The 25,911-nt window shown below is 47.7% G+C and overlaps 1 protein-coding gene across 4 annotated transcripts in view; it reads left to right on the top strand.

Moving 5' to 3' along the window:
- LOC142289835 (uncharacterized) overlaps positions 1-25,911 on the top strand; it is a 232,811-nt gene that overhangs the window by 11,933 nt on the left and 194,967 nt on the right. The window contains exon 1 of one of the 4 annotated variants that reach the window (XM_075333763.1): positions 18,353-18,457. The exons of the other annotated variants lie outside the window; for them this stretch is intronic. Within the exon in view, the coding sequence (XP_075189878.1) occupies positions 18,443-18,457 (15 nt within the window). The 5' untranslated portion in view covers positions 18,353-18,442. Of the gene's footprint in view, positions 1-18,352; positions 18,458-25,911 lie in introns of those variants that run through there. 4 annotated transcript variants of the gene reach the window in all.

The following is a 25,911-nucleotide window of genomic DNA, read 5'->3' as shown; positions in this document are numbered from 1 at the left end:
GTGGTATCACGGGGACTCCAGTTTTCAAGCTTTGTGCGAAGGAGGTCAGACATTCCATGCATAGCTCCACAGATTTTAGTCAGCAGTAGCTGCTGACTATTTCGGATGGAAGAAAAGAGGGCCCATATAGGGTTCCCAGCATGCTCCCTTCTCACCCGTGGATGGTGTTGTAAGGTTGAGGTACCTATTGCTGGTACAGGGGCTGGAGCCCCACATGCTGTTTTCCTTCCACATCCCCTTGTAGGGCTCTGTGGAAGTGGGATCCTGCCGGCCTCAAAGCTCTGACGCCGGGCTCCATCCACAGACCCATAGCACCTGGTGGATGCCGAGCAGGAGTACCATCAGGGACAAGGCCCTGCATCATACAGGTACTCTGTGTCCCCGGCAGGCACAGACACACTCCGGGCTGGCTGGGTGTTGTAGTGCGCCGGGGACCGTAACGCTAGAGCTAGTGTTCCTACAGTTTACTGGGGGACTTTTTTCTGTGTTGTGGGAACGCAGCGCCGACCCCCGCTGGACCGGCGGCGCTGCTGTGACTTTTAGTTCGCCGGGGACACGCCGACCGCGCTTTTACGGCGGTGGCGTTTATAAATCTAGTCCCCGGCTTTTGCGGCCTAGGACGCCGGCAGCTCCGATTCGTTCCCGCCCCCACCCTGTCAATCAGGGTAGGGGAGAGACGCTGTTTCACGGCAGCGACGAGGGCTGGAGCCTGATTTACATGCTCCAGCCCTCTCACTAGGCACAGAGGGAAGCAGGCTTCCCGCTCTTAGTCAGGAACGCCCAGGGCCCGCCCCCCCTCCTCTCTCAGGACGCCGGCAGCCATTACATGCATGTCTGGCTGGAGGAAGGACGCAAGGCTCTGGGAGACCTGGACTAGGGGGCTTTGGAGATCACACACCCGCTCTTAAGCGGGCGGTAAGCGGCTTTTCAGCTGGCCCCTCTAGTGCCTCAGTGTGTATTAGTGTACTGTGTCACTGGACATATATATATTTCCTTATTGCTTGCACTGTGAGGTCGCTTCCTGGCTGTATACCCAGATCGCTCTGAGGAGGCAGCAACATGTCATCCACAAAACGCAAGGCTGCCAAGGCTAGGGCTGTGTACACTGCGTGTGCTGCATGTGGGGCTGCTCTACCAGCAGGCTCCAAGGACCCCCATTGTGTGCAATGCTCAGATCCGGTGCTGCTTCGCCAGCCGGAGTCAGGAGAGATAGTGACCCAGGCTGAGAAGCCTGTAAGTCCTGCCCCGGTGTCAGGGACAGACTTTGCAGTTTTTGCTGATAATATGTCTGTGACTATGGCAAAAATCCTTGAAACTTTGCAATCCATGCCTGGGGCTCAGTCTATGGACACGGCGAGGTCTCTGTCCTCTAATCCCCCTCAGTTGGAATTAGTCCAGACTGCAAGGGGGTCCCCGGCTTCACAGGCTGAGTATTATGACTCAGATGATAGCCCCAGCCACCCTAAGCGAGCTCGCTGGGAAAGACCCTCAACGTCATCACACTGCTCAGGGTCTCAGCGCAATCAGTCGCTCTGTGATGCGTCTGATGAGAGTGATCAGGAGTCTTATCCTGGAACCCCTCTCAATCTGGATACCCCGGATGGGGACGCCATGGTAAACGATCTTATCTCAGCCATCAATAGACTGTTAGATATTTCTCCCCCAGCTCCTTCAGCAGAGGAGGCAGCTGCAGAGCAGGAGAAGTTTCGTTTTCTCTATCCCAAGCGTAAATTAAGTGCTTTCTTGGATCACTCTGACTTCAGAGAGTCAATCCAGAAACACGACGCTCATCCAGAAAGGCGTTTCTCTAAACGTTCTAAGGATACACGTTTTCCTTTCCCCCCTGATGTGGTCAAGCGCTGGACCCAGTGTCCAAAAGTTGACCCCCCGATTTCCAAACTTGCAGCTAGATCCATAGTTGCAGTGGAGGATGGCGCTTCACTTAAGGATGCCAATGACAGACAGATGGACCTCTGGTTAAAATCTGTCTATGAAGCTATCGGCGCGTCGTTTGCTCCAGCATTCGCAGCCGTATGGGCACTCCAAGCTATTTCAGCAGGGTTAGCAAAAGTGGATGCTATCTTACATCCAGCGGTGCCGCAAGTGGCGTCCCTTACCTCGCAGATGTCCGCGTTTGCGTCTTACGCTATCAATGCGGTCCTAGAATCTACCAGCCGCACCTCAATGGCGTCCGCCAATTCGGTAGTTTTGCGCAGAGCCTTGTGGTTAAAGGACTGGAAAGCAGATGCTGGTTCCAAAAAATGTTTAACCAGCCTGCCTTTATCTAGAGATAGACTGTTTGGCGAGCCATTGGCTGACATCATTAAACAGTCCAAGGGTAAAGACTCTTCTTTGCCCCAGCCCAGATCAAGCAAACCTCAGCAGAAAAGATGGCAGCAGAAGTTTCAGTCCTTTCGAGGTTCGGGCAAGACACAATTCTCCTCGTCCAAAGGGACTCAGAGGACGCAAAGAAGCTCAGATTCCTGGCGGGCTCACGCGCGCCCCAAGAAAGCAAATGGAGGAACCGCTTCCAAAGCGGCTACCTCATGACTTCCAGCTCCCCCCCTCCGCATCTCCGGTCGGGGGCAGGCTCTCCCGCTTTTCCGTCATTTGGATGTCACAGGTCAAAGACCGGTGGGTGACAGACATTTTGTCTCGCGGGTACAGAATCGAGTTCAGTTCTCGTCCTCCAGCTCGGTTCTTCAGAACCTCCCCACATCCAGACCGAGCAGATGCCCTGCTGCAGGCGGTGGACTCCCTAAGAGCGGAAGGAGTAGTGGTTCCTGTACCGCCTCAGGAACAAGGGAGAGGGTTTTACTCCAATCTCTTTATGGTTCCAAAAAAGGACGGCTCGTTCCGTCCTGTTCTGGATCTAAAGCTGCTCAACAAACATGTGCACGCCAGGCGGTTCCGGATGGAAACCCTCCGCTCTGTCGTGGCCTCAATGTCTCAAGGAGACTTCCTTGCCTCAATAGACATCAAGGATGCTTATCTCCACGTGCCAATTGCTACAGAACATCAACGTTTTCTACGTTTTGTGATAGGAAACGAACATCTTCAGTTCGTAGCTCTGCCATTCGGTCTGGCGACAGCCCCACGGGTTTTCACCAAGGTCATGGCGGCAGTGGTAGCGGTCTTGCACTCTCAGGGACACTCGGTGATCCCTTACCTAGACGATCTACTTGTCAAGGCACCCTCTCTAGAGGCATGCCAACTCAGTCTACATGCTACACTGCAGACTCTACAGACGTTCGGATGGATCATCAACTTTCCAAAGTCGAATCTGTCTCCGACACAGTCACTAACGTATCTTGGCATGGAGTTCCATACTCGAGCAGCGAGAGTGAAGCTTCCGCTAAACAAGCAGCGGTCACTACAGACAGGGGTGCAATCCCTCCTTCAGGGCCAGTCGCACCCCTTACGGCGCCTCATGCACTTCCTCGGGAAGATGGTGGCAGCCATGGAAGCAGTTCCCTTTGCGCAGTTTCATCTGCGTCCACTTCAATGGGACATTCTCCGCCAATGGGACGGGAAGTCAACGTCCCTGGACAGGAAAGTCTCTCTTTCCCAGACGGCCAAGGACTCTCTACAATGGTGGCTCCTTCCCACCTCATTGTCTCAGGGAAGATCCTTCCTGCCCCCATCCTGGGCAGTGGTCACGACAGATGCGAGTCTGTCAGGGTGGGGAGCAGTGTTTCTCCACCACAGGGCTCAGGGGACGTGGACTCCGCAGGAGTCCACCCTTCAGATCAATGTTCTGGAAATCAGAGCAGTGTATCTTGCCCTACTAGCCTTCCAGCAGTGGCTGGAAGGAAGGCAGATCCGAATTCAGTCGGACAACTCCACAGCGGTGGCATACATCAACCACCAAGGGGGGACACGCAGTCGGCAAGCCTTCCAGGAAGTCCGGCGGATTCTGATGTGGGTGGAAGCCACGGCCTCCACCATATCCGCAGTTCACATCCCCGGCGTAGAAAACTGGGAAGCAGACTTCCTCAGTCGCCAGGGCATGGACGCAGGGGAATGGTCCCTTCACCCGGACGTGTTTCAGGAAATCTGTCGCCGATGGGGAGTGCCGGACGTCGACCTAATGGCGTCCCGGCACAACAACAAGGTCCCGGCATTCATGGCGAGGTCGCGCGATCAAAGAGCTCTGGCGGCAGACGCATTGGTTCAAGATTGGTCGCAGTTCCGGCTCCCATACGTCTTTCCACCTCTGGCACTCTTGCCCAGAGTGTTACGCAAGATCAGATCCGATTGCAGCCGCGTCATACTCGTCGCCCCAGACTGGCCGAGGAGATCGTGGTATCCGGATCTGTGGCATCTCACGGTCGGTCGACCGTGGTCACTGCCAGACCGACCAGACTTACTGTCCCAAGGGCCGTTTTTCCATCAGAATTCTGCGGCCCTGAACCTGACTGTGTGGCCATTGAGTCCTGGATCCTAGCGTCTGCAGGATTATCTCAAGGAGTCGTAGCCACAATGAGACAAGCTAGGAAGTCAACGTCTGCTAAGATCTACCACAGAACGTGGAAGATTTTCTTATCTTGGTGCTCTGCACAGAGAGTATCCCCTTGGCCATTTGCATTGCCCACCTTTCTTTCCTTCCTGCAATCGGGGTTGGAAAAGGGCTTGTCGCTCAGCTCCCTTAAAGGGCAAGTCTCGGCACTGTCGGTGTTTTTTCAGAAGCGTCTAGCACGTCTTCCTAAGGTGCGCACGTTCCTACAGGGGGTCTGTCATATTGTGCCCCCGTACAAGCGGCCGTTAGATCCATGGGATCTGAACAGAGTACTTGTTGCTCTGCAAAAGCCGCCCTTCGAGCCTCTAAAGGACGTTTCCTTTTCTCGCCTGTCACAGAAAGTGGCGTTTCTTGTCGCGATCACATCGCTTCGGCGAGTGTCTGAGCTGGCAGCTTTGTCATCCAAGGCTCCTTTCCTGGTGTTCCACCAGGACAAGGTAGTGCTGCGCCCCATTCCGGAGTTTCTCCCTAAGGTCGTATCCTCGTTTCATCTTAATCAGGATATATCCTTGCCTTCCTTTTACCCTCATCCGGTTCACCGGTATGAAAAGGACTTACGTTTGCTAGATCTGGTGAGAGCACTCAGAATCTACATTTCCCGAACGGCGCCCATGCGCCGTTCCGATGCTCTTTTTGTCCTTGTCGCTGGTCCGCGCAAGGGATTGCAGGCTTCTAAAGCCACCCTGGCTCGATGGATCAAAGAACCAATTCTAGAGGCCTATCGCTCTGCGGGGCTTCCGGTTCCTTCAGGGCTAAAAGCCCACTCAACCAGAGCCGTGGGTGCGTCCTGGGCATTACGACACCAGGCTTCGGCTCAACAGGTGTGCCAGGCAGCTACCTGGTCGAGTCTGCACACTTTCACCAAGCATTATCAGGTGCATACCTATGCTTCGGCGGATGCCAGCTTAGGTAGAAGAGTCCTGCAGGCGGCAGTGACATCCCCGTAGGGGAGGGCTGTTTTTTTGCAGCTCTAACATGAGGTATTTCTTTACCCACCCAGGGACAGCTTTTGGACGTCCCAATCGTCTGGGTCTCCCAATAGAGCGCTGAAGAAGAAGGGAATTTTGTTACTTACCGTAAATTCCTTTTCTTCTAGCTCTTATTGGGAGACCCAGCACCCGCCCTGTTGTCCTTCGGGATTTTTTTGTTGTTTGCGGGTACACATGTTGTTCATGTTGAACGGTTTTTTCGGTTCTCCGATGTTTCTCGGAGTTAATTTGTTTAAACCAGTTATTGGCTTCCTCCTTCTTGCTTTGGCACTAAAACTGGAGTACCCGTGATACCACGGGGGGGGTATAGCCAGAAGGGGAGGGGCCTTGCACTTTTTAGTGTAGTGCTTTGTGTGGCCTCCGGAGGGCAGTAGCTATACCCCAATCGTCTGGGTCTCCCAATAAGAGCTAGAAGAAAAGGAATTTACGGTAAGTAACAAAATTCCCTTCTTTCCCAATTTCTCCACATTTGAATTTTTTCCCCTTTTCTAGAGTCCGCTATATGGTCAAATGAAAGGTGTCATCCAAAAGTACAACTTGTCCTGCAACAAACAAGCCGTCCTATGTTTATGTGGACAGTAAAATAAAAAAAAATATGGCTCTGGGAAGAAGGCGGTGAAAAAACGAAAATTGGCCGCGTCACAAAGGGGTTAAGAATAGAGGCAAAAGTGACATATTTTTCTGCAGTAAATCAGTGGCAAAATCGGTATAATATGCAGCCAATCGGTGGCATCAGAGGTAAAGTCGCCAGTAAACACAGCATGTGCCCAGTGAGGCTATTGATTAGCTGCTGAAGTCACATGCTGGTCATTTGTAAACAAGCCAGGATGGATTGCAAGGGTCAGCAGTGGATCTGCAGGGATAGAAGGGATCAGCAGTGTTTGCTCATATATTGCTAAATCCTGCTGATAGGTTCTCTTTAACCCCGTAACACCGAATGACGTACATAGCACGTCCTAATCCCACATCATGATGTGCTATGTCCGTCATGTCTTTAAACTGTCACTGTGTAAAAACAGTGACAGTTCCGTGCTGACAGCAGTCACTGACAGCTGACTGGCACAGGAAGACATATGTGGGGACACATTTCATAGGTCCCCGCACACAGATTGCTGTGATCGATCAGTCAAATTGACTGACCAATCACAGCATAATCCTGCAGGAGGTACTGAAATATCACTCGGCACAGCTGATTAACCTTCCAGATGCCGTGAGCTATAGTGATCATGGCATTTAGAAGGTTGTGGGAGGGAAAGGGCTCCCTCCATCAGCACCCTCCTGACAAAATCACAGGGAGCCAATGGTTGTCATGGCACCCAGAGTTCAAATGTTAAAACAATGACCCCCTGATGTGGCAGGTATGGTGACCTCTTAAGCGGGCTTTACATGCTATGATATATCTAACGAGATGTCGGTGGGGTCACGTCATAAAGGTGGCTTTACACGCTACGAGATCGCTAAAGCGATCTCGTTGGGGTCACGGAATTTGTGACGCAGATCCGGTCGCTTTAGCAATGTCGTTGCGTGTGACACCTATTAGCGATTTTGATTCGTTGCAAAAACGTTCAAAATGTCTAATCGGTGACATGCCCCCCTGTTCCCAAATATCGTTGCTGTTGCAGTAACGATGTTGTTCCTCATTTCTGCGGCAGCACACATCGCTATGTGTGACAGCACAGGAACGAGGAACCTCACTTTACCTGCGTCCCGCCAGCAATGAGGAAGGAAGGAGGTGGGCGGGATGTTCGTCCCGCTCATCTCCGCCCCTCCGCTTTGATTGGGCGGCCGCTTAGTGACATCGCTGTGACGCTGAACGAACCGCCCCCTTAGAAAGGAGGCAGTTCGCCGGGCCACAGCGACGTCGCAGAGCTTGTAAGGACATGTGACGCTGCCATAGCTATAATGTTCGCTATGGTAGCGATCACCACATATCGGCCGTACGATGGGGGCGGGTGCTATCACGCTCAACATCGCTAGCATCGGCTAGAGATGTTGCAGCGTGTAAAGCGGTCTTAAGTGACGCACATCCGGCATAGTTAGTGATATCGTAGCGTGTGACAGCGATGAACGAGCAGAAATACTCACCTTCTCGTTAATCGTTGACACGTCGTTCATTTTCTTAAAATCGAACGTCCTGTTGTTCATTGTTCCCGAGGCAGCACACATCGCTCCGTGTGACACCCCGGGAACTATGAACTGCAGCTTACCTGCGTCCCACCGGCAATGCTAAGGGAAGGAGGTGGGCGGGATATTTACATCCCGCTCATCTCCGCCCCTCCGCTTCTATTGGCCGTCCGCTGTGTGACATCGCAGTGACGCCGAACGTCCCTCCCCCTTCAGGAAGTGGATGTTCGCCGCCCACAGCGAGGTTGTTTGGAAGGTAAGTACATGTGACGGGGGGTTACAGCATTGTGCGACACGGGCAAGAAATTTTTGCAATTCATGAGACGAGTGATTAGAATAATAAAGTTATACATATTTCTTATCGAAGGAAGAAGTAACATCCAGCTCTTCAGGCGACTTCATGATTAAGGGTGATTGTTTCACCTGAAACGCGTAGTGCTGTGCTGGTCATGTCATCCGTTGTCTGCATGCTAAAATAAAGACCATGGCTTTCCTCGCCTGAAGAGCTGGATGTTCCATCTTTCTTCTATTTGCAATATCTGGCTGTGGCAGTGCCTGTCCGTGCTCCAGGGAGAGGCCAGGAGTGAGCGTGTACACGGTGAGCTGATACACATAAATTATATTTCTTATCGCTGTGTCCAGAACAACACAATCAATAAAACAGTCAATTATTTAACCCCTACAGTGAACACCATAAAAAAATAAAAATGCGGCAAAAAAATATGCTTTTTCCATCATACCTCCAACATAAAAGTGTAATAAAATGTGATAAAATGACGAACAAAAATGATATACCATATTTTTCACTTTATAAGACGCACTTTTGTTCCCCCAAATTTTGGGGGAAAGTAGGGGGTGCGTCTTATAAACCGAATATACGGGGGGGTGAGATATGTGTGTATATAATATATATATATATATAAAAAATTACTGCAGGGTCCGCTCTGGAACGGTGCTGGGAGCTGGTGAAGCTGCGGGCGGCAGCCTTTGATCTCCTGCTCCCGCTCATATAATATGCACAGCCGCTGTCCATCAGCAGCGTGGTGCTGAAATCGCATCGCGCTGAGGGGCTGGGGCAGCGGGGCATATTATATCTGCCTGTGCTCCCTTTGATCGCACATGATCCCCCCCTGTGTTAGATATGGCCCCCATGCTGCTGCTGCCCATAGTAAAATAAAAAGCTTTACTTACCTCCAGTGCTGATCTCCCGTCTCCTGCTGCTGCTGTCTGTGATAAGGCACGCAGAGATGATATCACTCTGCTCTGCCGATCACATGACCGGCAGCAAGAACCAGGAAGTGGAGGAAGCTGGAGCTCAACTGCGAGGAGGGAGACACGAGGAGGGACAGTGCTGAGAAGGTAAGGAAAGAGTGGTTTATTTTATTATGGGCAGCAGCATGGGGGCGATATCTAACAAGGGAGATGTGCCATCTATAGGGGCCATGGGCAGCTGTATGGGGGCCATATCTAACAAAGCGGAGGTGTGCCATCTATAGGGGCCATGGGCAGCTGTATGGGTGCCATATCTAACAAAGCGGAGGTGTGCCATCTATAGGGGCCATGGGCAGCACAGGGGGACGTGTCCCAGCACAAGGGGGCTATATTCAATATAAGGGGCCATATCCAGATTAAGGGGGGCTAATTTTAGGATGGGGGGCTATGAGGGACATATACCCTATATGATTTGTTAGACGGACACTGGCATTATAAGACGGACCCCATTTAACATTAAAAAAATAAATTCTCTTTTCCTTCACCAAATTTGGGGGTACGTCTTATAATCAGGTGCGTCTTATAAAGCGGAAAAATACAGTAGTCGAAAACGTCATCTTGTCTTGCATAATACTAACTGCCATACAGCTCTGTCAGTGGAAAAATGAAAAAGCTATAACTCTCAGAATAGAGCGATGCAAAAACAACAATTTTTCTAGAAATTTTTTTGAGTAAAAATGGCAAAGCATAAAAAAAAAAAATTGTATAAATGAGGTATCGTTGTAATCGTACTAACCGGAAGAATAGAGCGGTCTTATCATTTTTACTACCCTGTAGAAGTCATAAAAAACCATAATGATTCTCAATTTCTGATATTTGTTAGTTCTTTATCCCCAATTCGGGAAAACGATCAAAAAATACTACTTGCCAGAAAACTGTACCAATAAAAACGCCAACTTTTCCAGCAAAAAAACAAGCCCACACTTTTTTTTTAAAAAGCGTTGTTTTCTGTGATAGTAGCCAAACCTAAAACAACTTGGTAACTCTGTTATACCTGTAATCGCACGGACTTGAAGAATAAAGCCGTGTCATCACTTATAACGTATGGTGAATGGCGTAACAAATGTTTATTCTGCCTCCCAACGATTACACTAAGGCTCAGCTCACATATCTTTATTTTTTATGTGGTAAAAGGGGGGTGATTTGAACTTTTATGGGTTTTTTTGTTTTTTTTTTTTTACTATTCACTTTCTAACAGTCCTTTTAGGGGACTATAACCTTTCATCGTCTGATCACTTGTCCTGTATACAACAATGCGCCACAGAATTGCTGTACATAGCAGAAATCACAGTCTCTTTTCAAGCTCAGCCACAGGCAGGGTTTCAAAGGAGCGCTACTACGACAAGTGCGGAGGTCTTCATCAGACTCCCTGCTGTCATAACAACCCATCTTTGACCCACGATCACGTCACGGGTGCCACAATGGGCGCTTAAAATATCAGACCCCACTGCCGGTGGGTTAACAATCGGGGGCAGAGCTCCACTCCACTCATGATTCTTAGCACCATGTCCTGACTGTAATACACAGCCATTGCCTGCCAAGTATGGCGCAATCTCACTCCATAAGCCCGCTCCATACACCCGCTTCCGACATTCGCCATTCTTTTATGGCGGATGTTGTAAACATCCTAAAATTTGGCATGCAGCAGACAAAAGTTTTATTCAAACCAAGAAATAGTAATTTTTCTATTCAGCGGAGGCAGTCATTTTTGCAAGAGTGGCAATACAGCCATATTGGTTGTTGTTTTTCATTCAGCTGCTCTGAAACTAAAAGTTGAGTGAACCATTGATAGGTCTGCATTGTCTGAACCAAAGTGAAGTCTGAATGCTGATGTAACTGGCTCCCTGTGCAGTTCTGCACCCTTCAAACTGCTCAAAAGCACATTCAGGAAGTTTAGTAATACATTAGGTCCTTCACAGGAACTAAAGCAATGTGGAGGAAAAAATGAAAAAAATACTTTCCCAAAAAATGTTACTTTAGTCCCAAATTTTGCATTCTTACAAGAGTAACAACAAAATAATGCACGATTCATTGTGCAAATTCTCCTGAGTAGACAGATACCCCATATGTGGTGGAAATCTACTGTTTGGGCACACAGCGGGGCTCAGAAGGGAAGGAGCGCCATTCAACTTTTGGAACGAAAAATTATATGGAATCAATAGTGGATGCTATGTTTGGAGAGCCCATGAGGTGCCTAAACAGTGGAAACCCCACCACAAGTGACCCCATTTTGGAAAATAGACCCTTTAAGGAATTTATCTAGATTTGTGGTGAGGACCTTGAACCTCCAGGTGCTTTACAGAAGTTTATAACGCTGAGCTCTGAAAATGACAAAAATCACATTTTAACACACAAATGTTGTTTTAGCTCTAAATTTAGCAATGTCACAAGGGTAACAGGAGACAATGCACTATACAATTTGTTATGCAATTTCTCCTGAGAACACTGATACCTCATATGTGGTAGAAAACTACTGTTTGGGCGCACGGCAAGGCTCGGAAGAGAGGGAGCGCCATTTGATTTTTGAAATGCAAAATTGGCTGGAATCACTAGCAGACATCATTTTGCATTTGGAGAGCCCCTGATGTGCCTAAACAGTGGAAACTTCCCACAAGTGACCCCATTTTGGAAACTAGACCCCTCCATGAATTTACCCAGGTTTGTCGACTCATGAGCACCTTGGACCCTAGGTATTTCACAGAATTTTATAATTTTGAGCCATGAAAATAAGAAATAACTTTTTTCCCACAAAAATGTTTTTGCAATTTCACAAGAGTAACAGGGGTTGTAAGAGTAACCTTACAATGGCTTGTGAAATTCCTTCTAAGTATGCTGATGCCACATATGTGGTGGAAAACTATTGTTTGGGCACACGGCAGGGCTCAGAAGGGAAGGACCAATATTTGACTTTTGGAGCCCAGAGTTTCCTAGGATAGATTGCAGACTCCATTTGCAGAGCCATTACGTTCCAGAAGAGTAGAAACCTCTTTCAAGTGACCCAAATTTGTAACTTACACCCCTCTACTAATTTATCTACTGGTGTAGTGATCATTTTGACTCCATGGGTGTTTTGCAGAAACTAGCAACAATGGATGTTGCAGAGTGAAAATAGAAATCTACTCTTGTAGTACCAGTACATTGTAGTGCCCATACAATGTGCCCAGCTTCAGGAGATCTGCACCCTGTAAATTTAACGGGTTCTCCTCACTACTGAAATGCCAAAGATGTGGACGTGTGTGGTTTAGGCACTCTGTGGGGCTCAGAAGGGAAACGGGAATTTGGATTTGTGAGCGCTGAGTTTGCTGGATTTCTTTTGAGGGCGAGGAGTTAGTGCTGTTCCATAGCGACATAGGAAGAAAGGAAGGGATCCGGCACTAATTTCTTCTTAAAATAAAATCATTCAAAAGTTTATTGGATTCTTAAAAAATTCCTGTGGACACCATGGGGGGGGTTACCAGGCATGGGAACTTTACGCGTTTCGGACTTACATTAAAAACACAAAAAGTCCTTATTCAGTCCTTGAATGATTTTATTTTAAGAAGAAATTAGTGCCAAATCCCTTCCTTTCTTCCTATGTCACTGTCTTTACCGGTTGTACCTACCGGTGGATTCCAGGCACCCGCAAGGAACAGCAGTCCGGGTTGCAGGTGAGCTGAAAACCTTTTTTTGCTATTCTATGGCTGTTCCATAGCCTCTGTGCTTCCAGTAATGTAAAAAACCCTTAGATTGCTGTTAAAGGGAACCAGTCACCAGGATTTTTGTATATAACCTAAAGCCAGTGCTATACTGGCACTATCAGGCTGATTCTCTACATACCTTTAGTGGTCACCTCGGATGTTTAGGTTTTGAAATACAAGAAAGTAAAGTTTATAAAATCAGCATCTGCTTGAGTGACAGCAGCTGAGGAGCAGATATCTGGGGGGAATTCATAGTTATCCCCTCCCCCTGTTAGAATTAGCTTAAATATTATACAATCAATGTAACTTTTTTCTTCCAGGACCTGTGGTTAGGTCATACTGAAGTGACCAAAACGGGCGGGCCTCAGCCAATAGGAAAATGTTGCTTCCTGATGTAAGCTTTGTTGGCTGAGGCCCCGCCTCAATACTTATGCTAATTCTTACAGGGGAGGGGATAACTATGAATTCCCCCCCCCCCAGATATTATCTGCTCCTCAGCTGCTTTCACTCAAGCAGCTGACGATTTTATAAACTTTACTTTCTTGGATTTCAAAACCTAAACATCCAAGCTGACCACTAATGGTATGTAGAGAATCAGCCTGATAGTTCCATTATAGCACTGGCTTTAGGTTATATACGAAAATCCTGGTAATTGGTTCCCTTTAACAGATGACTAACCTGAGTGAGGACTTGCTTTTTGTGGGTTGAGTAGATGGTGGCATTTTGGGGTACAGAATATTTTGGATCAATTCACATTTATCCTGTGCTCTACACTGAGTGCTTACATCTGGGTTTCCATCTACATCTACAAAATACGTAATTCAGATGAAACCTCAGACCGATCCATTCACTAATGAAGCAGCTGAGATATTCTGGTCTCTGTGGCTTCTGTTTAGCAGTGTCCATCTTTTAAGATGCGTACTAAAGAGGTGGTCAACTGCACTTTTATGCACGTCTAAAAAGACTGGAATGGCAGGACCATAGGACAGAGAGAGATCCATCTAAATCAATTATTTCAGAGATTTACACGGAAACCCCGGTGTAAGCGCTCAGCATAGAGCACAGGATAAAACGTGAACCGCGATGTACTGCGATCTTTAGTAGATAGAATGAACACATCAACATCATGTCGCCGATAAGCTGGGAAGCAGTGAATATGAAGCTATCCTAAAGAGCAGCCGGCTTCAGAAGAACAAAGAACTGCCACGGGAGAAGTGTGACAGCCGCCCGGTGATCGGTGAGTATGTAGCGTTTTCTCCTACCCCTTTGCGCTGGATTCTGTTCCCCATAGACCTTATATGGGGACCAGCATCTGGCCAGATACCCTGGACTGTATGTAACTCTGTGTTTTGTTTTTTTTTTTGCGGCCCTCAATAAAAACGGAAATCACACGAATGGCACATGGATGCATGCATGGAAAAACAGGACCGTTTTTTGCGGACCGCAAAAACAGAACGGTCGTGTGAATGTAGCCTTATCCAGATGGTCACAGGCGAACTTCAAATGGGTCTGAACATGTGATGACGTGAACATGGGAACCTTGTGGGCCCTGCAGGATTTTAATCCAGGACGGCATAGTCTTTTACTAATGGTAATCTTTGAGACTGTGGTTCCAGCTCTCTTCAGATCATTAACCAGGTCCTCCAGTGTAGTTCTGGACTGATTCCTGACCTTTATCAGAATCATCCTTACCTCACAATGCAAGATCTTCCATGGAGCCCAAGATTGAGTAAGATAGACAGTTATCTTGTCTTCCTTCCATTTTGTAATAATTGCACCAAGAGGTGTTGCCTTCACACCAAGCTGCTTGCCTATTGTCCGGTAGGCCATCCAAGCTTGTGCAGGTGTACAATTTTGTTCCTGGTATCCTTAGACAGCTCTTTGGTCTTGACCATATTGGAGAGGTTGGAGTGTGATTGAGTGTGTGGACAGGTGTCTTTTATACCGGTAACAGGTTAAAACAGTTGCAATTAAAACAGATATTAAGTGGAGAGCAGTAGGGCTTCTTAAGCTGCTTTCACACATCCGGTTTTAGCAGTGCGGCTCAATCCGGCTCAAAAACCTATGCAACGGATGCGCAAAAAAAACGGATCAGTTGCATACGTTTTTCCATGCGGCCCGTCCGTTTGACTGTTGCGGCTTGATACTGAGCATGCGCAGTGCAAAAAAACTCATCCGGCGTCCATAGGCTTGCATTGTAAATCGCGCCGTTCCGGCGCAATGCATTTTTTTTTCCGCCGCAGACAAAAATGTTCGCTTCAACGTTTCATCCGGCTGCCGCATCAGCTAAATATGCCGCATACGGCAAAAACCGGACGCAACGCCATGCGGCACAATCCGGCGCTAATAAAAGTCTATGAGGAAAAAACGCACCTGGCGGCAAAAAAAACCAACTGATGCGTTTTTCCTGCAAAGGTCGGATTGTGCCGCACAGCAAAAACCTGATGTGTGAAAGCAGCCTTAAAGAAAAAATAACAGGTCTATGTGAGCCAGAATGTTTCCTGGTTAGTAGGTGATCAAATACTTATTTCATGCAATACAATGCAAATAAATTCTTATAAATCATACAATGGGATGTTCTGTTTTTTTTTTTTTTAATTCTGTCTGTCACAGGTGAAGTGTACATAGGCTAAAAATTACAGACCTCTCCATGCTTTGTAGGTGGGAAAAGTTGCAAAATCAGTAGTGTATGACATATTTTCCCTGGTGTATTTCTCTGCCAAAATTGCCCAGGCTTTATAACAATTCTCAATTCGGTTGTAAAGTCTGTATTCAGTGAAGACTTTTCTATAGATAGGATATGGCAGTTGGTAATTGGCACGTGTTGTTAGATGGCAGTGGTAAATTTAGGACAATATTTTTTTGTGTTTATTTGTGAAAAAAATTGAAAATTTGACAAAAATGTTGAGTATTTGGGAAATATTCTTTGAATAAAACTTTGAATTTTTATACCCTTAAACCAGAGAGTTATATCACACAGTATAGTTAATAAATAACATTTCCCACATGTCTACTTTACATTAACACCATTTTTTAACCTCTTCACGACACATGACTCCTGCCGGCTGCCTCGAGCAGCCAGCAGTGATCCTCGCATATGTCAGCTGATTTAAACAGCTGACATGTGCGGCTATCAAGCACGAATGGATCCGCGTTCCACTCGCGCCTGTTAACCCCTTACATCTTGTTGTGAAAATGTCACAGCGCGATGTAACAGCGAGGCACGGTAAGCATTCACTTACCTGGCTCCATTGGAAATCACGTGACATGATCACGTGGCTCCGATGGTTGTCATGGTAGCACAGGGTCATGTGATGACTCTTGTAGCTATCATGAGTCAATTCCTCTTACACCCGGCAGAGCGCCATGTGTGAGAGGAGAGCAGCTTTTCTGCAGATCAGAGAAATGCTGCTCTTATCTACAGAAAGGAACAAGCAATCAGACTGCTGACCCTTATAGTCCCCTAGGGATACTAGTAAAATAAAAAAAAAAAGTTTTAAAAAAGACCTACAAGTTCAAATCACTCCTCATTGAAAATTAAAGTGTTAAAAAAAAAAAAAAATATACACATTTGGTATCGCCACATTCAGAAACGCCCGTTCTATCTAAATATAAAATCAATTAATCTGATTGGTAAATGGAGTAGCTGCAAAAAAATTCTAAACGCCAAAAATACAATTTTTGGTCACCACAAATTTTGCACAAAATGCGATAACAGGCGATCAAAACGGCGCTTCTGCGCAAAAAATGGTACTGTTAATTACGTCAGCTCAGGACGCAAAAAAATAAGCCATCACTGAGCCATAGGAAAAAGACTAATGTCCAGCGCAATGACCAGGAATCAGATAATAAAATTTCCAGGATTTATTTGATGCTTAGCGAATTCATAAAATCAGACACTTACAATACATGTAAAAGTCAAGCTGTCACTCCAGCGGGGAAAAAAATAGTATGACAACAGCGACGCGTTTAAACTACATGAGCATAGTCTTTTGTCAAGCGATGTCCTCCTCACTGTGAGGGCCTTTTTTTTTTAATTGTGCAAAATATAAAAAAAAAATTAAAAAGTTTGATATTTTCCACTGTTAAACACTAGGGGGAGCAGCTTCTGAAATCCTACTGAATTTCCACTGTATAAAAAGCTCAGATTACAGACTGCTGTAAAGTGGGCGGAGTCTGCTCTCCTGTGTGTGATGGCACACCTCCCCTCTCCTAATCTGAGTGTTTACAACAGATAACAGAGAATGACATGTAAGGACACAGTGCACAGCCATTTTCCTGGTGACCAGAAATGTCTAAAGTGTCACCAAGGACAGCAGGAGTATCACACAGGATAGGATTAGATACACGGCTCTGCAGACAGTATCACACAGGATAGGACTAGATACACAGCTGTGCAGACAGTATCACACAGGATAGGATTAGATACACAGCCCTGCAGACAGTATCACACAGGATAGGATTAGATACACAGCTCAGCAGACAGTATCACACAGGATAGGATTAGATACACAGCTCAGCAGACAGTATCACACAGGATAGGATTAGATACACAGCTCAGCAGACAGTATCACACAGGATAGGATTAGATACACAGCTCAGCAGACAGTATCACACAGGATAGGATTAGATACACAGCTCAGCAGACAGTATCACACAGGATAGGATTAGATACACAGCTCAGCAGACAGTATCACACAGGCCAGATACCCTGGACTGTATGTAACTCTCCTGTTTTTGTTTGTTTTTTTTGCGGTCCTCAATAAAAACGGAAAATCACATGGATGCATGCATGGAAAAACAGGACAGTTTTTTGCGGACCGCAAAAACGGAACGGTCGTGTGAATGTAGCCTTATCCAGATGGTCACAGGCGAACTTCAAATGGGTCTGAATATGTGCTGACGTGAACATGGGAACCTTGTGGGCCCTGCAAGATTTTAATCCAGGCCGGCATAGTCTTTTACTAATGGTAATCTTTGAGACTGTGGTTCCAGCTCTCTTCACATCATTAACCAGGTCCTCCAGTGTAGTTCTGGACTGATTCCTGACCTTTATCAGAATCATCCTTACCTCACAATGCAAGATCTTCCATGGAGCCCAAGATTGAGTAAGATAGACAGTTATCTTGTCTTCCTTCCATTTTGTAATAATTGCACCAAGAGGTGTTGCCTTCACACCAAGCTGCTTGCCTATTGTCCGGTAGGCCTTCCAAGCTTGTGCAGGTGTACAATTTTGTTCCTGGTATCCTTAGACAGCTCTTTGGTCTTGACCATATTGGAGAGGTTGGAGTGTGATTGAGTGTGTGGACAGGTGTCTTTTATACCGGTAACAGGTTAAAACAGGTGCTATTAAAACAGATATTAAGTGGAGAGCAGTAGGGCTTCTTAAAGGGACTGTATCGTCTATTTTTTTTTTGTAGGCCAAATCTGCAAACAATATTACAATTGTGTAACAACTGTTTTCTTAATATAATTAAACTTCTAAATATTTTACAAAAATTTTTTTTATTAAAAATACTTATAATTGCCAGTAGGGGGAGCATCTTCCTGTGTACACATCCAAAGGCTATAGTAATCCTTAGTAGAATTACGATAGCTGCAAATTTGGGCAGTCACTAGATGACATGCCTATTCTCCTCCCCTTTTGGGTGTTACACTGCACCCAAAAGGGGAGGAGGTGTATATCATAGTAATGTGTCGCCATTTTCTGGGTGACTGTATATGAATTGTACAGTCCACCCGGAAGTAAAGTGGAAACACATTTTAGTCAGAAAGGAGCAGCAGCATCGTACGGTGCCCTGTAGAAGGAGCAGCCTTACTGCAGCAGGTCCCTGAAGATCAGCGTTCACAGGAACGTGGAGATGACTCAACCATTAGTAAGTATATACACACACACGTACTATTCCACATCCAACACTGACTGTTACACATTCGCTATATCCACTGACTGTTCTGAGCCCACACATATATATCCACTGACTGTTCTGAGCCCACACATATATATCCACTGACTGTTCTGAGCCCACACATATATATCCACTGACTGTTCTGAGCCCACACATATATATCCACTGACTCTTTTCAGCCCCCACACACTCACACACATATATTCACTGACTGTATTATATATATATATTATACACACTGCGGTAATGGAATCCTCCCGGTACCGCCACTGCTCGTTCAGTCTCCCGTGCGGCGGCAGGTCTGCTCCCGCGCGTGAGATGGAAGTAGCAGTGAAAACGAAAGTACCGTATATGCCGGCGTATAAGATGACTGGGCGTATAAGACGACCCCCAACTTCTGCCCTAAAAATATAGAATTTGGGATATACTCACTGTATAAGACTACCCCGCTCCCAAATGAAAAAAAGTCTGCTTTGATTGCAACATGTTAATTTTAATTCAAATGCATATGACATGCAGGTACTGTATATAGCAGCAAAACTGTCACTTATAAACATAAGGTTGTTTCAAACATGTACGGTAAAGCTAAAACTTTGCAAAACAAACAAGAGAGCAAGTGCCTGGTGATCATAACTGTAAGCTGCGATATTGTAACAGGTCTTGCTGGCATGACAGTTTCCCTTTAAAAGCCTTCAAAATCCTGTTCGTCATCTGATATCATAAGTACCGTACATCAATGACATCTTGTGATACATATTCAGTATGCTTCAGTATGCTAAGAGCAGGGGGCCGCACTGTGTGAGGAGGTGTTTTTTTTTACTGTCCAGTATAACCAATAGGATTAGTGCAGGGGCGGGGGAGTCACCGGGCCGAGAAAGGGGGCGGGGTCGGCAGCAGCACTTACTGTAGCAATATGCACACTTACACCAGCATGTAAGCTCTTCATTAATGTCCCTGCATGGATGCGAGGGGAATCTGGCGTTACTGCACTAATCCTATTGGTTATACTGGACAGTGAAAAAAAAAACACCTCCTCACACAGTGCGGCCCCCTGCTATGTATCCGCTATATATCCACTGTATATGCTGTATGATATATATCAGGGGTCAGGAACCTTTTTGGCTAAGAGAGCCGTAAACGCCACATATTTTGAAATATAATTCCGCGAGAGCTGTACAATATGTTTAAAGGGCCATTGACAGATCAATCGCTCCAATGTTCACTTAGTACAGCAAGGAATGCTCCTCCCTGCTGTATAAAGCCACAACTGGACTGAAACAATGGTAATTAGCAGTAAAAAAATCAAATAAATAACTTACATTGTGAACTTGTGATGCATGACATCAGTCCAGCAGTCTGGCTTCTTCTTTTTCCTGCGCATGACTGGAAGCTGGCATTCTTCCCACCTGATGTTGAGAGAATGCCAGCTTTGAGGCATTCGCAGAAGAAAGAAGCTGGAATATTGGACATGTCACACAACGCATTGTCAGTTATGTCAATTATCTATTTTATTATTTTACAGCGAATTATTGTTTAGGTCCAGCGGTGGCTTAGTGCAGCAGAGAGGAACACTCCTTTGTGTACTAAGTGACCGCTGGAGCAATTGTATCGGTCAGTGGCCCAGACACCCTGCTTCCCATACAGCCTGCACCCCCCATATCACACACACACACACTGCTCCCCATACAGCCTGCACCCCCCATATCCCACACACACACACTGCTTCCCATACAGCCTGCACCCCCCAGATCTCACACACTACACCCCCATATGTCACATACCCTGCTTCCCATACAGCCTGCACCCCCCCATATCACACACACACACTGCTCCCCATACAGCCTGCACCCCCCATATCCCACACACTACACCCCCATATGTCACATACCCTGCTCCCCATACAGCCTGCACCCCCATATCACACACACTACACCCCCATATCTCACACACCCTGCTTCCCATACAGCCTACACCCCCATATCTCTCACACCCTGCTTCCCATACAGCCTGCACACCCCATATCACACACACACTGCTCCCCATACGGCCTGCACCCCCCATATCCCACACACACACACACTGCTTCCCATACAGCCTGCACCCCCCAGATCTCACACACTACACCCCCATATGTCACATACCCTGCTTCCCATACAGCCTGCACCCCCCATATCACACACAATACACCCCCATATCTCACACACCCTGCTCACATATCTCACCCTGCCTGTACCCCAACTTACCCCTCTCAAAAACACTGCACCCCTTCACATGCTTCTGTCACAGTCTGCAGCCCTCATATGCCCCTCACCCTGCAGCCCCCCTCACCCTCATGTCCCCTCTTTTCTTATTACCAGTCATGTGTCCAAATCTCCTTCAGGATTCAGTATCTTGCTTTCTGCCCGGCATCCTGTGTCTCCTCCCACACAGTCACATGGGCGTGACATCATCGCAGGTCCTGCAGGATGGAGATTCCGTCTGCTGTGCAGGTCAGGACTAGCACTCCTGCAGCTCAGACATGGCTGGTGGCCTCTCCAGGTCAGGGGCCCCTCTACTGACACTGGGCTCCCCTGACTCACAGTTCGGCCACTACACAGCAGCACTACACATAGACGCAGAGCGGCTGCCGGGCCCCTATGTGTACCAGTGCCGCTGTGTAGTGGCCGGCCTGTGAGTCAGGGGAGCCCAGTGTCAGTAGAGGGGCGGCTCACTTCTCGTTCCCCCGCTGATCCGGTCTCCTCGGCGCATCGTCCATTGCTGTCGCTCGCTGACCTCTCAGCAGGCGCGCAGTGATGACGTCACCGCGCTCGCTGCAGAGCTGTCAGAAGAACGCCGACAGTCACAGCGGGGAGAATGATAAGAGAGAGAGCGCGCCGCTCACTCTCTCATCATTGCTCTCAATTGTATCGGCACCTGCGATGCCGATGCAATTGAAAGCTCGATCCTCAGCGGGGGGCGGTGACAGCGCGGCCACCGGGCCCCCCTGAGTAGCGGTGCGCCACTCCTGCCACCGCGAGTGGGCCCCCCCGGCAGCTGACCGGGTTTGCCGGGTGCTGGCGCCGGCCCTGATCCTTCCCATAGACAGGTAGGAGCCCTGTCTGCGAGCCAGATACGGCCATCAAAAGAGCCATATCTGGCTCGCGAGCCATAGGTTCCCGACCCCTGATATATATGATATATGCTGTATATCCGGCGTATAAGACGACCCCCCACTGTAGCCATTATTTTAAGGGGGTAAAAAGTCGTCTTATACGCCAGTATATACGGTAAACAATAGAAAGGAAAAAAAAAAACATACTCGCGTGTCTGCAGACTCCCGATGCCATGCCCGCTCCCAGCTCTTCATCCGGTAACGCTGCACCGGCTGTGTCCTCTCAGGCACGTACGATGGCGGCAGGACCTGGCGGTGGATCACCTGATGTGGTCACCTGACCCATCAGCTGATCGCAAGTCTCTTTTTGCCGCCCGGCTATCAGCTGATGCGTCCGGAGACTTCTTCAGCTGATCACCGGCAGCTCCTGCAGCGGTCGTACAGGAGTCAGCAGGGACGTGTGTAGGTTTTTTTTTTTTTTTTTTTTCACAGATTCATCAGCTGATTGTATAAATGCCGTTTATACAATCAGCTGATGTGTGATGTGATTCAGGCACTTGATCCTGACACATCATCTGATCACTTTGCCTTCCAGCAAACCGATCAGATGATATTGGATCCAGATTGGACGGCGCGGGACCCTTGACCCAGGATTACTGCGGAGGGGGGTTCTTTATTTCAATAAAGATGGAGTCACTAATTGTGTTGTGTTTTATTTCTAATAAAAATATTTTTCTGTTTTTTTTTTTTTATGTTTACTAGAAATTCATGATGGCCATGTCTAATATTGGCGTGACACCATGAATTTCGGGCTTAGGGCCAGCTGATAATATAAAGCTAGCCCTAACCCCATTATTACCCAGCGAGCCAACCGTCACCAGGGCAGCTGGAAGAGTTGGATACAGCGCCAGAAGATGGCTCTTCTATGAAAACGCCATTTTCTGGGGTGGCTGCGGACTGCAATTCACAGCGGGGGTGCCCAGAAAGCATGGGCACCCTGCACTGCGGATTCCAATCCACAGCTGCCTAGTTGTACCTGGCTGGACTCAAAAATTGGGCGAAGGTGAAAGTCATGAAATAATTTAAAAAAAAGGGCTTCGCTATATTTTTGGCTCACAACCGGGTACAAATAGGCAGCTGGAAGTTGGGGGCAGCCCGTACTTGCCTGCTGTACCTGGCTAGCATACAAAAATATTTTTTTGGGTGGATAAAAAATCCTGTATACAGTCCTGGATGGATCATGCTGAGCCTTGTAATTCTGCAGCTGCTGTCTGCTCTCCTGCATACATTATTGGATGTAGGATGCTGAGCTTTGTTGTTCTGCAGCTGCTGTCTGCTCTCCTGCATACACTATTAGATGTAATATGCTGAGCCTTGAAGGTCTGCTCCCCCTGCCTCTCCCTCCAGCATACAGTCCTTAATGGAGCATGCTGAGCCTTGTAGTTCTGCAGCTGCTGTCTGCTCTCCTGCATACACTATTGGATGGAGTATGCTGAGCCTTGTAGTTCTGCAGCTGTCTGCTCTCCTGCATACACTAGTGGAGAATGAAGAAGGAAATGACATCAGACCTTTTTTCTTTTTTTATTTTTTAAACCATCTTCAATGACATTGTTCAATGATAAAACCGCATAAAAAAACAGTGAGAAAAAAAACGTGTTAAAACATCATGCATTGTTGCCGCGAACTATGTCAACAGGTGTTTTGTTTTGCTAAAAAAAAAAATCAATGGTGACTCAGTAGTTGGCACTGTACGTTGGCTCAGTAGTTGGCACTGTACGTTGGCTCAGTAGTTGGCACTGTACGTTGGCTCTGTAGTTGGCACTGTACGGCGGCTCTGTAGTTGGCACTGTACGGCGGCTCAGTAGTTGGCACTGTACGGTGGCTCAGTAGTTGGCACTGTACGGTGGCTCAGTAGTTGGCACTGTACGGTGGCTCAGTAGTTGGCACTGTGTGGTGGCTCAGTAGTTGGCACTGTGTGGTGGCTCAGTAGTTGGCACAGTACGGTGGCTCAGTAGTTGGTACTGTATGGCTCAGTAGTTGGCACTGTACGGTGGCTCAGTAGATGGCACTGTACGTTGGCTCTGTAGTTGGCACTGTACGGTGGCTCAGTAGTTGGCACTGTATGGTGGCTCTGTAGATGGCACTGTACGGTGGCTCAGTAGTTAGCACTGTATGGTGGCTCAGTAGTTAGCACTGTGTTAGCACTGTACGGTGGCTCAGTAGATGGCACTGTACGTTGGCTCTGTAGTTGGCACTGGCACTGTATAGTGGCTCAGTAGTTTGCACAGTACGGTGGCTCAGTAGTTGGCACTGTGTGGTGGCTCAGTAGTTGGCACTGTGTGGTGGCTCAGTAGTTGGCACTGTGTGGTGGCTCAGTAGTTGGCACTGTGTGGTGGCTCAGTAGTTGGCACTGTGTGGTGGCTCAATAGTTGGCACTGTGTGGTGGCTCAATAGTTGGCACTGTGTGGTGGCTCAGTAGTTGGCACTGTGTGGTGGCTCAGTAGTTGGCACTGTACGTTGGCTCTGTAGTTGGCACTGTACGGTGGCTCAGTAGTTGGCACTGTGTGGTGGCTCAGTAGTTGGCACTGTGTGGTGGCTCAGTAGTTGGCACTGTGTGGTGGCTCAGTAGTTGGCACAGTACGGTGGCTCAGTAGTTGACACTGTACGGTGGCTCAGTAGTTGACACTGTATGGTGGCTCTGTAGATGGCACTGTACGGTGGCTCAGTAGTTAGCACTGTATGGTGGCTCAGTAGTTAGCACTGTACGGTGGCTCAGTAGATGGCACTGTACGTTGGCTCTGTAGTTGGCACTGGCACTGTATAGTGGCTCAGTAGTTTGCACAGTACGGTGGCTTAGTAGTTGGCACTTTACGGTGGCTCAGTAGTTGGCACTGTGTGGTGGCTCAGTAGTTGGCACTGTGTGGTGGCTCAGTAGTTGGCACTGTACGGTGGCTCAGTAGTTGGCACAGTACGGTAGCTCAGTAGTTGGCACTGTGTGGTGGCTCAGTAGTTGGCACTGTGTGGTGGCTCAGTAGTTGGCACTGTGTGGTGGCTCAGTAGTTGGCACTGTGTGGTGGCTCAGTAGTTGGCACTGTACGGTGGCTCAGTAGTTGGCACTGTACGGTGGCTCAGTAGTTGGCACTGTATGGTGGCTCAGTAGTTGGCACTGTATGGTGGCTCAGTAGATGGCACTGTACGGTGGCTCTGTAGATGGCACTGTACGATGGCTCTGTAGTTGGCACTGTACGGATTCTCTGTAGTTAGCACTGTGTTAGCACTGTACGGTGGCTCTGTAGATGACACTGTACGGATTCTCTGTAGTTAGCACTGTGTTAGCACTGTACGGTGGCTCAGTAGATGGCACTGTACGTTGGCTCTGTAGTTGGCACTGGCACTGTATGGTGGCTCAGTAGTTAGCACTGTACGGTGGTTCAGTAGTTAGCACTATGTTAGCACTGTACGGTGGCTCAGTAGATGGCACTGTACGGTGGCTCTGTAGTTGGCACTGGCACTGTATGGTGGCTCAGTAGTTGGCACTGTATGGTGGCTCAGTAGTTGGCACTGTATGGTGGCTCAGTAGTTGGCACTGTATGATGGCTCAGTAGTCGGCACTGTATGGGGGCTCAGTAGTCTGCACTGTACGGTGGCTCAGTAGTTGGCAGTGTATGGTGGCTCAGTATTTGGCAGTGTATGGTGGCTCAGTAGTTGGCACTATATGATGGATAAGGGTAGGATTAGATACACAGCTGTGCAGACAGTATCACACAGGAGAGAAATACACAACTCAGCACACAGTATCAAACATGAGGATTAGATACAGCTCAGCAGACATTATCACACGGTAGGATTAGATACACAGCTCAGCACACAGTATCACACAGGGGAGGATTGGATACACAGCTCAGCACACAGTATCACACAGGATAGTATTAGATACTATCCTGTGATACTGTGTGCTGAGCTGTGTATCTAATACTATCCTGTGTGATACTGTCTGCTGAGCTGTGTATCTAATCCTTTCCTGTGTGATACTGTCTGCTGAGCTGTGTATCTAATCCTCCCCTGTGTGATACTGTCTGCTGAGCTGTGTATCTAATACTATCCTGTGATACTGTGTGCTGAGCTGTGTATTAGATACACAGCTCAGCAGACAGTATCACACAGGAAAGGATTAGATACACAGCTCAGCAGACAGTATCACACAGGGGAGGATTAGATACTGTGTGCTGAGCTGTGTATCACACAGGATAGTATTAGATACACAGCTCAGTACACAGTATCACACAGGGGAGGATTAGATACACAGTATCACACAGGGGAGGATTAGATACAC

Source organism: Anomaloglossus baeobatrachus, chromosome 2 (assembly GCF_048569485.1).
Source record: "Anomaloglossus baeobatrachus isolate aAnoBae1 chromosome 2, aAnoBae1.hap1, whole genome shotgun sequence".
Classification (NCBI taxonomy): Eukaryota; Metazoa; Chordata; class Amphibia; order Anura; family Aromobatidae; genus Anomaloglossus; species Anomaloglossus baeobatrachus.
This window is presented reverse-complemented; position numbering and strand designations above follow the sequence as displayed.